General features: G+C 42.7%; 2 protein-coding genes across 2 annotated transcripts in view; one reads left to right on the plus strand and one right to left on the minus strand.

Annotated features, from left to right (window-relative positions):
• LOC134342951 (semaphorin-4A-like) overlaps positions 1-13,859 on the minus strand; it is a 116,590-nt gene that overhangs the window by 87,467 nt on the left and 15,264 nt on the right. The window lies entirely within an intron of this gene.
• The window catches only part of si:ch211-113g11.6 (uncharacterized protein LOC559008 homolog), a 36,906-nt gene that overhangs the window by 8,685 nt on the left and 14,362 nt on the right, over positions 1-13,859 (plus strand). The window contains exons 4-9 of the mRNA XM_063041684.1: positions 1,720-1,818; positions 1,934-2,048; positions 6,429-6,536; positions 7,333-7,472; positions 8,772-8,953; positions 9,670-9,781. Coding sequence (XP_062897754.1) covers positions 1,720-1,818; positions 1,934-2,048; positions 6,429-6,536; positions 7,333-7,472; positions 8,772-8,953; positions 9,670-9,781 — 756 coding nt within the window. The remainder of the gene's footprint in view (positions 1-1,719; positions 1,819-1,933; positions 2,049-6,428; positions 6,537-7,332; positions 7,473-8,771; positions 8,954-9,669; positions 9,782-13,859) is intronic.

The following is a 13,859-nucleotide window of genomic DNA, read 5'->3' on the forward strand; positions in this document are numbered from 1 at the left end:
TTACTCTATATTTTGTTTTATATGCTTTCTGTGATATATGTTTTGTGGGTGTACCATTGTCCAGAGCACTGTTGTTTCATTTGGTTTTATATGTGTACAGTCAAATGACAATAAATTTTATCTTATAATGAACTGAACATTTCTACCCTCGGAAAAACATTCTAGCTGAATACATTTATCCATACCCCTCATAATTTCATAAACTTTTGTCCCCTCAGACACTGTTGCTGTAAAGAAATCTAACCAAATTTGTCCAACCTGTCCTGAATGCCCCTCAATCCAGGCAACAATGTTGTACATCTCTTCTGAACCCTCTTCAAATTCTATACATCATTCATATAATGGGGTGACCAGAAATGCATGCAGTACCCCAAATCAACCAATTCAAAGTTTTATACAACTACAACATGATTTCTTGCCTCTTCTGCTCAATGTTCCTAGAGAAGAAGGCACAGGGCATACTTCAACTTTCCTTTACTGAAGGGAATTAGTGAACCAAAGATCTTGGTTTAAAAGCAATCTAGTTCACTGTTTTTTCCACTGGTATATTGCAGATTTGTTTCATGAACTGATTTGTCCAGCTGCTGTGCTGGGATTCAAACCTGGATGATCAATCATCTAGTTACAGAAGCATTATGCAAGTGTAAATGGTGTTGGTACTGGGGGTAGATCTGGTTTCCATATCATAAAAATAAATTTCTAGAAAAGGCAGAAATCACATTTTCAGAATGGTGCCAGAATGAAAGGTTGTATCAGGATGAAGGGTCTCAGCCCAAAATGTTCACTGTTTATGCCCCTCCTTAAATGCTGACTGATCTGCTGAGTTCCTCCAGCATTTTGTATGTCTTGCTGCACATCCTGTATATTGGTGAGATCCAACCTAGATTGGGAGACCACTTCGCTGAGATCTCCCATTTCAATTCTACTTCCCATTCCCATTCTGACAAGTCAGTCCATGGCCTCCTCCACTGCCACGATGAGGCCACACTCAGATTGGAGGAGCAGCACCTTGTATTCCATCTGGGTAGCTTCCAGGCTGATAGCATGAACATCAATTTCTTGAACTTCTGATAATTGCCCCCCTTCACCATTCCCCATTCCTGTTTCCCTTTCTGATCTTAACTCCTTACCTGACTATCTCTGGTGCTCTTTTCTCCTTCCCTGTTCCCTTTCCTCCATGGTCTTCTATCCTCTTCTATCAGATTCCCCCTTCTCCAGCCCTTTATCTCTTTCACTAATCAATTTCCCAGCTCCTTACTTCACTCCCCCCCCCCTTCCCGGTTTCACCTGTAACCTACCACCTTGTACTTCTTTCTCCGCTCCCCCACCTACTTACTCTGACTTCTCATCTTTCTTTCCAGTCCTAATGAAGGGTCTCAACTTGAAGTGTTGATGGTTTACTCTTTTCCATAGATGATCCAGATACAGAAGCATTATGCAAGTGTAAATGGTGTTGGTACTGGGGGTAGCTCTTGTTTCCATATTACAAAAATAAATTTCCAGAAAACGCAGAAATCACATTTTCAGAATGGTGCCAGAATGAAAGGTTGTATCAAGATGAAGGGCCTCAGCCCAAAATGTTGACTGTTTATGCCCCTTAAATGCTGACTGACCTGCTGAGTTCCTCCAGCATTTTGTATGTCTTGCTACACATCAGCACACGTCCAACATGATATCCACTGTGCCACAAAGCCCATAAAATTTACTTTTCTATTACAGGAGCTCTGTGAGAACGTGATCACTGTGATTCAGAGGGTCAACAAAACAACAATCATCATCTGCGGGACTTATGCTGGAAGCCCCAAGTGCTGGTTTTTGGTAAAAAAAAATACATGTTTAATCAGAATTAACAGTTAAATGTGCAGATTTATAATCAATCCACACACCAGGTCTGCCCAGCTTCAAGCTGCTTCTCTCCATCTCTATTTTGCAGCCCAACAACAGGACTCAGCTAGCAAGTGACAAAGAGGGGCGCCAGATAATAGTGCAGGACGGGAGGGACATCACACCTTCGGTGCCAAGACAACGTCCTATTACCATCACAGTCGGTGAGCTTGGGGATTTTAAACTTTCCTAATGTAGAATGGAACTTCCATAGTGCAGGGATTTAGATAGGAATTTGTTAAGAGTGTTCAAGTAAGTTTCTTTTGGTAATATGCAGAGGGCTCTTCCAGGGAGAGGACAAAGTCAAGACTTCTTGGCAAAAAGGACAGTTCAAGTGTGAGCTGTATTTTAAATTAGTTATGGAAAAAGACAGATCTTCTCAAATTAAAGTTCTAAATTTGGTCAAAGTATTTTGTCCATTTGTTCCAGATTCCAACATCTGCAATCTCTTGTGCCTCCATAGTTTATAAGGACTTCAGTAAAGCCCTTGATGAGGTTCTGAAGGGTGGGCTAGTTAGGTATGGAAAGTTAGATTGCATAAGATCCAGAGAGAGCTGACTAATTGGATACTGAATTGGCTTGGAGGTAGGAAACACAGGGTGATGGTGGGGATTGTTATTGATACAGGAGGTCTGTTTCTCAGGATGGTGCTAGGTCCATTACTATTTGTCATCTACATCAATGAGAATGTACAAGGCATGGTCAGTAATTTTCAGGACATTAAAATAGGTGCTGAGTAGACAGTGAGGAGAACTGTTAAAAATTGTAGCACAATCTTGATAGCAGGGTATGTGGGCCAAGGAATAGCAAATGTAGTTTAGACCACAAGCCATAGGGGCACAATTTGGCCCTTTAGCCCATTAGTTTCCTCTACCATCAATTACGACTGAATTATTTTTCTTCTGCCTTCTCCCCCCACACTTTACAGGAAGGATGTGGAGGTTCTGGAGAGGGTGAAAAAGCGATTCATCAGGATGTTGCCTGGATTAGAGTGTATAAGCTTTGAGGAAAGATTGGATAAACATGGATTGTTTTCTCTGAAGCATCAGAGCCTGACAGGAAACCTGATAGAAGTGTATAAAACTGTGAGGCATGGACTCTTTTCCCCAGACTGGAGAAGATTCTTGGCCCGAAACGTTTACTGTTTACTCTTTTCCATATATGTTGCCTGGCCTTTTGAGTTCCTCCAGCATTTTGTGTGTGTCACCAAATGATACATTTTAGGGAGGATAAATCAGGATAGGACCATCACAGTGAACAGTAGTGTCATGGGGAGTGCTGAGCAAATGAGGGACCCAAGAGTACAACTATACATTTTTTTTAAGGTGCCATCACATGGACAGGTAGTGAAGAAAGCTTTTGGCATGTTGGCCTTTATCAGTCAAGCTTGGGATGTTGCAGCTGTGCGAGATGTTGATAGATATATTTTTGCATTGCAGGGGAATTAAAGGCAAGTAGGTGGATCTGAGGCCACAGCCAAATTAGTCGTAATCTTATTGAATGGTGGAGCAGGGTCAATGGGCCAAGTGGCTGACTCCTGTTCCTATTTATGTTCTGTTCTTGTGAAACTGGGTGTCAGGCTGCTTTGTAGGCATCGGAAACGCATGAAATGACACAGCAGCTAAACCCTGTGGAGTGCTGGGGAAAGTGATCGTGTGGGGCTGGTGAATATCAACCATCTGCATTCAAGAGACTCCAGCACCATAGCTAGGCTGGCTCACTTGAGGCAGTACAGCTATGCAGATGGGTGGTGTCACAGTTCTGGAGAGGACTGGACTTGTTTCGAGGAACAGGGTTGAAGAAGCTCTGCATTGTTGGAGCTCCGATGTTTAGGACCAGAGTTAAACTGAGGCCCTAACATTGAGCTGGGTAGGGTTTGAGCAGTGTCTTGTCATGCATACTCAATTCCTGGTGGATACTTTGGGATTGTGACACCAGGAGAAACAGCTGTTGCGGAACAGAGACCTCACAGTGGGATTTCATTGTCCATGTGAGTCCATGGGAAGGCAGTGTTATTGAAATGCAAATGTTCAGTTTCTCCAGCACTTGAACACAGAGCATTGCAGCACAATAGAGGCTCTTCAGCCCACAATGTTGTACCGACCTTTTATTTTACTCCAAGATCAATTTAATCCTTCCCTTCTACATAGCCCTCCTCCCCACCATTTTTCTTGTGTTCCTGTCCTTAAGAGTCTCTTAAAATTCCCCAATGTATCTACCTCTACTACCACCCAGTGTATTATTCTGTGTGGGGGAAAAAAAACTTACCTCTGACATCACCTTTTACTTTCCTTCAGTCATCTTAAAATTACGTCTCCTCATATTAGCCATTACTGCCCTGGGAAGAAGTTTTGGCTGCCCATTCTATCTAAGCCTCTTATTACCATATACATCTCTATCAAGTCACTTATCTTCCTTCTCTCCAAAGAGAAAACCCTAACTCGCTCAACCAAGATTGACTGAACACACCGGTCAACAATTTTTTTTCAATAAGTGTTGTTTCCTCAGAAGTCTTTTTTGTTTATGATAGACCAATTGAAGTTGAACACAAATATAATTTCAGACAACTTGTAATACAGAGGAATTTGGAGGAAGAAAAAATTAACTTTTATTAAATATGATGCATTTAATTGCATAATGGTGCTGATGCTTTGCAATACTTCAACTAAACTAAAAATGTTTTGTTGATGATTTTCGTTTGCACTCGGTGTCTGAGGCTTTTTGCTTAGGTGTCGAAGAATGATCAGCCAGCATTAATGGAAGCCAGTTGCCCTGACACCAGTTCTCCATGACGGCAATGACCTTTCACCATGGTCATCACTGACAGCAATAAGATTTGCAGGGAAGAAGTCTAAATGGGAATGCAGAAAATGAATCTTTAATGAGATGTTGCACTTCACAGTTTTGTATGCTTGAAGCATGTTAAAAAACCAGCTGCACATAGCTTGGTGCTCTGTAGTTGCCAAGAAAATTTTCAGCAACATCCTTGACTGCCTTCTATGCGATTTTTCTCTGGTTCCACCAGAATTTCTTCAATCTGTCAGTCATTGATGATCTGCTTGATTTGTGGACCACCAAAATTTCCTTCCTTAATCTTGGTATTAGTTATTCTGATTTGAATTATCAATTGAAATAACAAATATTGGCAATTTAAAAATGGTGCGTGATAGGGAAATTTCACAGTGATTTGCATTATCAGCAGTCCAAAATCCATAAGGTACACCAAAAGTATTACCTAGAACATAGAAATTTATAGCACATTACAGGCTCTTCGGCCCACAATGTTGTGCCGACTATGGTAACCTACTCTAGAAACTGCCTAGAATTACCCTACCGCATAGCCCTCTATTTTTCTAAACTCCAATTACCTACCTAAGAGGCTCTTAAAAGACCCTATAGTATCTGCTACCACCACTGCCGCCAGTGCATTCCACACACCCATCACTCTGTGTGGAAACCTCACCCCTCGGTATCCATTTCCAAGTACCTTAAAACTATGCCCCCTTGTGTTAGCCATTTCAGCCCTGGGAAAAAGCCTCTGGCTATCTACACCAGGGATCCCCAACCTTTTTTGCACTGCGGACCGGTTTAATATTGACACTATTCTTGCCGACCGGCCAACCGGTGGGGGGGGGGGTGTTCAAAGAGGGTTAAACTCACCTCAGCATGTCTTTTACAGTTAGGGTTGCCAACTTTCTCACTCTTAAATAAGGGACAAAAGTAGCAGTCAAATCCCAGGACACTTTACCCCAGGACAGACTACCATGACCATGAAGCCTTGCACGGGCACCTGTGTGCGCATGTAATGTGCACATGAGTGTACATGCTGTTTTTTTTCCCCCACAAATCCGTTTTGCCTTCATCTTCCCAACTATACTGTACATACATTATTTCTACTTTATATAGGTCATGTATTTATCATATCATTCCTGCATTTACTATATGTTAGCGTTATTTATTTTCGGTTTTATGTGTTATTTGGTACAATTTGTTAGGTTATTTTTTGGGTCTTGGAACGCTCAAAAATTTTTCCCATATAAATTAATGGTAATTGCTTCTTCGCTTCACGCCATTTCGGCATAAAAGGTTTCATAGGAATGCTCTACCTTAGCGGGGGAAATACGGGATAAACCAATTTAGCCCAATATACGGGACAGTTGGCAACCCTATGTTCAAGTTCAACAGTGCATGACAGGGAATGAGGAAAGGTGCAGCTGACTCATATCGTTTCCTCACAGCCCAGTAGCACACACCTTGCGGCCCGGGGGTTGGGGACCGCTGATCTACACGATCAATGCCCCTCATCATCTTGTACACCTCAGTCAGGTCACCTCTCATCCTCCATCACTCCAAGGAGAAAAGGCGAAGTACACTCAACCGATTGTCATAGGTACACTCTCCAATCCAGGCAACATCTTTGCAAATCTCCTCTGCACTCTATTTTATTCAGGAAACAAAATTTTTGTTGTCCAGTGATATCAGCAGAGATCCATCCAGATTCAGCACAGTTACTCAGTCGTGTCTCATTCCTCTTTTGGCTCTAGGTGAAGACCTGTACTCAGCCATTAGCAGCACGAGCCAGAACAGTGGTTCCATTCAGCGCAGTTACGGGTGGATGAAACACCTGAAGTCTGAGGACAAATGGTTCCAGAGTAAGTAGTGTTCAGCTGCTCAGAGAAGCCACACCGATGAGGTAACTTCCCCACACAAGGACTGACTCACCACAGAGGTGGTAGCAGTTCTAGTTCAACATCCAGGCTCTCCTACCGTGCAGTATCAACACTGTCAGGGGCACCATTGAATCAATCAGGCACTTAATAGAAACTGTATGTGCTCTCACAGGCCCCTGTCACACTGATAAAATCAATACAGATACACATATCCAGAACATTATGTTAAAGGATGGTTGCCGAGAAGATCCTGAACACTCAATGTTTTGGGAACAGCTTCTTCCTCTCAGCCATCAGAATTTTTATTTTATACAGTGTGGAACAGGCCCTTATGGCCCTTTGAGCCGTGCCACCAGAAACAATCTGATTTAACCCTATCCTAATCATGGGACAATTTGCAATGACCAATTAACCTACTAATTGGTACATCTTTCGACTGTGGAAGAAAACCAGAAGACCCAGAGGAAACCCACATGTTCAAAGGGAGGACATACAGAGGCACCTAACAGATGATGTTGGAATTGAACTCCAAACTCTGACACCACAAGTGTAATATTACTATCCGCTATGCAACTGAGGCACACAGTTCTGCAAACTCACTGAGAAACAGTGAACACTTCCTCACTGTTTTGCTTTTTACTTTGCACTATATTTTTTATATTTCCTATTGTATAGCAATTTATGTACTGCACTGTACTGCTGTTGCAAAGCAACAAATTTCACAATATATGTCAGTGATGATAAACCTGAGTCACGAGTTTGTATTTTCTCCCGTTAGATCCAACATTTGTGGGATCTGCTTGGATTCAAATGACAGACAGGAACAAGGACGAGGTTTACTTCTTCTTCAGGGAGACCAATGGCAGTACTGCGTTAGATGGAGAGCCTTACAGGGCCTATGTTGGACGTGTCTGTAAGGTAAGATGGGCCCGGATCAGCAGTAAAAACATTTACACCATTCACTACTTGGATCCTGATACTTACACACTTGGGACATTTTACCCAGGAAATAACACCAGGGGCGGGGGGAGCTGAAACTTTTTCCCTTCTACAGGTGCAGAAGTAGGGGATGTCTCTCTCAAGTATGAGCAAGGAACAAGGTCAACGGAGCAAAGCAAGGTACTGTATGGTACACCACTACAACACCACCACAGTCCAAAGACGTACCGGTTAGTAGCTTAATTGGTCATTGTAAGTTGTTTGGTGATTAGCCTAGTGTTACCTCCAAGAGGACCACAAATTGTCATAGGTTTTGGAGGCTTGCTTGCTTCAATAAACTCTCCAATGTCCAGCTATGTTGGCTAGAGTCAGGGTTTTATGCTTTGGGTCTAGGTAGGGTCACCGATGCCTAACAGGTCAAAGGGTAGGGTCCAGACTAATAGTGGTCCGCTGGACCTCCTGGTTCAGGGGTTCAGCTTAGGACTAACCACCCTGACTGGTAAAACAAAATTGTAACGGAAACAGTAATGAAGATTCCTTCTACATCTGCATGCAACGGCATTCCTGAGTGTCCACCCAGGACTTGAACGACGGACAGTAGTGAAAACCGAGAGGAAAGTACTGACCTGATGAAGGTAGCCCTATATACCACTAGAGATGAAGGACCTTCATTGCTCACTAAACGCCAGCAGCGTAATGGGCCGTAAGTAAGATTAATATTAAATAGGTGGGTTGCTGGGTGATGCGGCTCATTGGGCTGAAAAGGCCTGTTCAGCACTATTTCTAAATAAATAAAACAAAATTGGGGTTCAATTGCTGTAAGTGGTTTGTACATTCTCCCTATGACCACGAAGATATGCTCCGGTGCTCTAGTTTCCTCCTACATTCCAAAGACATAAGGGTTAGGGTTAGTAAGTTGTCGGCATGCTATAATGGTATCCGACACTTGTGGGCTATCCCCAGCACAATCTTCATAATGTGTTGCTTATTGCTGCAAATGATATATTTCTCAGTACGAGTCAATGTACATGTGATGAAAGCTAATTAAAAAAGAGAGTGGTGATATACTGTAGATCTGATACGTGTGATTGGAGGTCAGAGGCATTCAGAAAATTGATTGCCTTCTTATTATCTCAACTTAAGGCTGAGCCCTGATGCTAACTCTGATTGCAGAATGAGCTGTCAACTCTCAGTCCTGGACCACTGCCTAATATCACCATTCCCAGCAAGATTTTCCCAAATCTACCTGTCTAGTTACACCTTTTTGGGCTTTGCCAGATCGACGAAGGTGGATCGAAAACGGCTGGTCAAGACTCGTTTACCACGTTCTTGAAGGCACGACTCATCTGTGGCTTCCCAACAGAATCCAGGCTCTTCAACAAGATTGAAGACGCGTTTGTCCTGCATGCGGAGGATGATCCAAAGAACAGCATGGTGTACGGGGTCTTCTCCAGCTTGTGGTGAGTGGAAGTTCTCTGCTAACCGAATGTGGTAGATTCCACTCCACATTTTGTGATTTACCACTCAGTCTGCCTGTTGTAGTTTAACATGTACAAAATGATGGAGGAACTCAGCAGGTCAGACAGCATCTATATAACAGTCTACATTTTGGGCTAACATCCTTCATCAGGACTAGAAAGGAAAGTGGAAGAAGTCAGAATAAGAAGGTGGAAGCTGGCAGCTGTTAGGTGGGAAAGATACAAGTCTGGGTGAGCACATGGTCAAAGAGTTGGAGGGTAGCAGAGATCACAGAGGGGGATCAGTGAGAGAAGGTCTCACTGAACTCACGTTGAGAAGATTTAACTTCTTCAGGGGAGGTATATCTCAGAGACTCAACAGCAGAGCAGCAAGTCATAAACACAAGAGATTCTGCAGATGCTGTAAATCCAGAACAACACACGCAATGCTGGAGAAACCCAGCAGGGCAGCCAGTATCTATGGAGGGAATAAATAGTTGGAGTTTCAGACTGAAACACGTTTTTTTTCTATTTAATGTGTACAATGACCCAACAGTCTTCATTCCTGGTCAGTGTGATGCCCATCCTTGCTGGCATCTTCACAAGCTGCTGGTAAACTGACTGAAAGCTGGAGGGGGGAGGATGAGTTTTCCAGAAAACATGGCGCTGCAGTGACTGGTGCTCACAGACCTAATTTTCTGACATTCTACTCTCTGCAGGAACTCCACTGGTATCTGTGCCTATTCCCAGTCGGACATAGAGCAGGCATTCCGAAACCCAAAACTGAAGGGCTTCACCGGCAACCTACCTGGGGGCCAGAGGCCAGGAACGGTATGAACAGTTTTAGGAATGAGTTCAGTGTGTTCTTGCCCATTTGTTGCTTGGACCAAAATTTATTTTGTGGAGGACAGAAGTAGGGAAGTGTAGGAGGAAAGGTTTAGAGGACAAACATGGGCAAATGGACAAGCTTAGATGGGAATTTTGGTCGGCAGGGGCCACAGAACACAGTAAAGCACAGCATAGCATAGGCCTTTCGGCCCACAAGTCTCTGAAACGCTAATGTATCTGCCTCTATCACCACCCCGGCAGTGTATTCTATGCACTCACCACTCTGTGCAAAGGAAACCTACTTCTGATATTGCACATTACCATACATTCTTTCAATCATCTTAAAAGGATACCCTCTCATATTAATCATTGCTGCCATGTGAAATAGGCACTGGTTATCCACTCTATTTATGCCTCTTATCATCTTTTACACCTTTATCAAGTCACCTCTCATCTTCCTTCATTCCAAAGAGAAAAGCCATAGTTCAATGTTCTCAAGACATGCTCTCTGTTGTGTATGTGGCCTGGTTACACAACAATGCTATTAATAAGAACGCTGGAGACGGGAGCTACGGTTCATGGTTCTTTACTGGCAGAAACTGAACTTGGCACATATGTACAGATCAATACATGCCTAATAGCACATGCTCAATATATGCCTAATAGTGCATTCAACAATGTGTTATTAAAACATAAAGTAGTCCCTTATTATACTGCAGGCCATACGGTACACTCCTCCCCTTTTATTTTAATACTGTATCAACTTTTTTTTACTGGGGCACTATGGTAAACAAATATGTTTACCCTTAAGTGCCATTTGTTTACTTAGTAACTTAATAATACCAAATTATAACAAAGTAACGTAATAATATTAAATTATAACAAGCCTTTTAAAAAAAAAATCTTTTGGTCTAAGACCCATTTATAACTCAAGTCTCTTGCGGGGGGGGGGGGGTCCTTCTCTGCCTCTCCGGGTAACGTCTGTCAATAAACTTGTTTGTTTTAATTCGGATTTCCATATAAAAGTCATGAAAAGTTGATCTCTGAGCATAGGGAGTTAAGAAGATGTGCGCCTCCAACTTGCTGAAAGTTCTAGGCAGCAGATCACCTTCATATAATGAAGACTCCTCTGTGCAGCTGTCCTAGATATATCCGCATCTTTGCGCTATCACTTGTCTTCTTTACCCATATCTCATTTGTTCCAACACAGCCAATCTTCGTATTGTCCTTAGATTCCAAATAGATAGCCTGACCTTTATGATACCATTTCCATAATATAACTTTCCATCTTCTATTTGTGCTTCATGTTTTTGTGCTGGTGATTCAGCAGGAGTGCTGGGAAGATGCTCAGGAGAAGATGGAGATGCTGGTCTTTTTGGAGATTTAAACTTATTGAGAGTTCGCAGATCTTCCATCATCTGTTCCTCTGTTAGCAAGTACAAAGTTTGTAACTTAACTGCACAGGTGCAGGTTGTCCTCTTTTGTCTGTAATTGGAACAGGGTCATTCGGTCTCCTCCTTAGTTTCCTAGTCATTATTGGCTTTACCTCCATAGAATCTCCTGTGAGTTCCATTGTTAGCCTCTCATTCTCAATCATCTTTTTTTCTTCCAACTCAATCTTTTTAATCTTCAGATTCCTTCACTGCTGCTTTCTTCTCTTTAATATAATTCCTTTTCACTTGTTCTGTCTCCAGTTGCAGAAAAAGCTCTGCATTTCGTATTCTTTCCTTGTATTGTTGATCTAGTTTCTTCATCCTTTTCTGATACTCCTGCAAAGTGCCTTCCTGTAACTGCTGTAGCTGTCTTTTGAGAGATATCAATTTCTCCTGGTACATCTGCTCTTTTACTTCCAGGTAGTCTTCATCATCCCGCTTATTGGCAATATCTGTCTCCCTTGCATCCTCTGTATCTTCATCCGAGTCATGGCCACGGATACTGCATTCGTCCTCATTGTCGACGCTGTCCAGCTTCTCATTGTTGTAATAGTCGACAATGGGTAAGAGGAGAGCTGCGGACATCTTCCTTGCCGAGCTGCCCTCCTTTGTTGACACATTTAGTGCCTTGATGGTGTGCCAATCCAACTGGATTTTCCTGAGCCATTCACGTCCCAGCAAAGGTGGTTCTCCATTTTTCAGTACATAGTGGTTCAGCTGCTGTGTTTTGGCTCCGTAGGTCACTGTCTCTTTAATTTTACCTTTGGGATGCGCTTTCTGTCCTGTGTAAGTCTTTAGCAGGAGTTTAGTTCGTTTCAGAGGTATGTGAGAAAACAGTCGTTTGTAGTCGTGTACAGAGATCACTGTTAAAGCTGAGCCTGTGTCCAACTCTATTTTCAGTCTTACGCCTGCCACTTGTGGAGTGATATCCTTATTACTCTTTGATCATGTCTCTTTCACACTGTGAAGTTGCAGACAAGACAATTCACTTTCATCTGAGTCATTTTCATCAGAACTGCTTTCTTTCATGTTGTGTACATTATTGTGTTTTCCTTTCTGGGATTTCTTGTTTCTCTGTATTTTGTCCTTTTGCTGCTGTTTACTAGCTTTGCATATTCTGCCAATGTGGCCCTGTTTGCCACAGTTTCTGCATTCTGTGTCTTTAAACCAAGAGTCATCTGAGTCATGTGACCTATTCCCACAACGGTAACATTTCTTTCCTTCATTTCTGTTCAGTGACATTTTATTTGTGGCATATTCCAGAGATTTTTGTTGTATCTCGGAAGCACCCTGTGCCGCTGTTCCCGTTGATATTGCAATGTTTAGCGCTTTCTCAAATGTAAGGTCTCTTTCACACAGAAACTTGCCACACACTAACTTATTTCCTGGCATAATTTACATAGTCATAGTATAGTCATAGTCATACTTTATTGGTCTCGGGGGAAATTGGTTTTCGTTACAGTTGCACCATAAATAATAAATAGTAATAGAACCATAAATAGTTAAATAGTAATATGTAAATTATGCCAGTAAATTATGAAATAAGTCCAGGACCAGTCTATTAGCTCAGAATGTCTGACCCTCCAAGGGAGGAGTTGTAAAGTTTGATGGCCACAGGCAGGAATGACTTCCTATGACGCTCTGTGCTGCATCTCGGTGGAATGAGTCTCTGGCTGAACGTACTCCTGTGCCCACCCACCCAGTACATTATGTAGTGGATGGGAGACATTGACCAAGATGGCATGCAACTTAGACAGCATCCTCTTTTCAGACACCACTGTGAGAGAGTCCAGTTCCGTCCCCACATATTACTATTTAATTATTTATGGTTTTATTTCTATTTAATTATTTATGGTGCAACTGTAACAAAAACCAATTTCCCCTGGGATCAATAAAGTATGACTATGACTATTGTGAAATTTAAACCTTTCAGCAATGACCAGTGGTTTGGGGTTTAAATGCTGTTGGACAGTGTCTACTATTTGCTTGAATGCTTTGTCAGCTGGCTTTTCAGGGGTCAACAAGCTCCGTAGCAGGCCGTATGTTTTTGCTCCCATAATACTGAGGAAGACGCTGGCTTTCTTTTCGTCCTTAACACTGTTAGCCTCACAATATAACTCCACTCTTTCAATGTAAGTTGCCCAGTCTTCAATGCCACTATCAAATGCTGTAATGGTTCCAATCATCGCCATCTTTGTTATGTTAATTAAGCCCCGTTTTCCCCTTATTTTCCTTTTTGACTCGCGTGTCCTTTTTGCTAGCGCCACGAGCGCACTCTGTCTAGATGTGTGTGTGTGTGTCGCTCCTTTTTATCTCCTTGCTGGGGCAGGCAGACCCTCAGCCCCTGGGGGGTGAGGGGGGGGGTCAGCACTGGCTGTGGTCTTGGCTGGACGAGCTGCGGCTCCGACTGTGTCTCTTGGTTTCCCGGCATTCCCGACCCCGGCTGTGCTCCCGCTTCCTTTCAGACTCGTGGCCTCGCTCTGCCTCCTTCTCCCACTCCTTGGCTCGTTCCTTGCGCTCTTCTTCCGAGTGTCATTATCAATTAAAACACGGCATTCCAATACGACGCAAGTTCATTAACCTCATTGCCAATTTGTTGTGTATGTGGCCTGGTTACACAACAAAACTATTAATAAAAACGCTGGAGA

Source organism: Mobula hypostoma, chromosome 2 (genome assembly GCF_963921235.1).
Source record: "Mobula hypostoma chromosome 2, sMobHyp1.1, whole genome shotgun sequence".
NCBI classification, from domain to species: Eukaryota; Metazoa; Chordata; class Chondrichthyes; order Myliobatiformes; family Myliobatidae; genus Mobula; species Mobula hypostoma.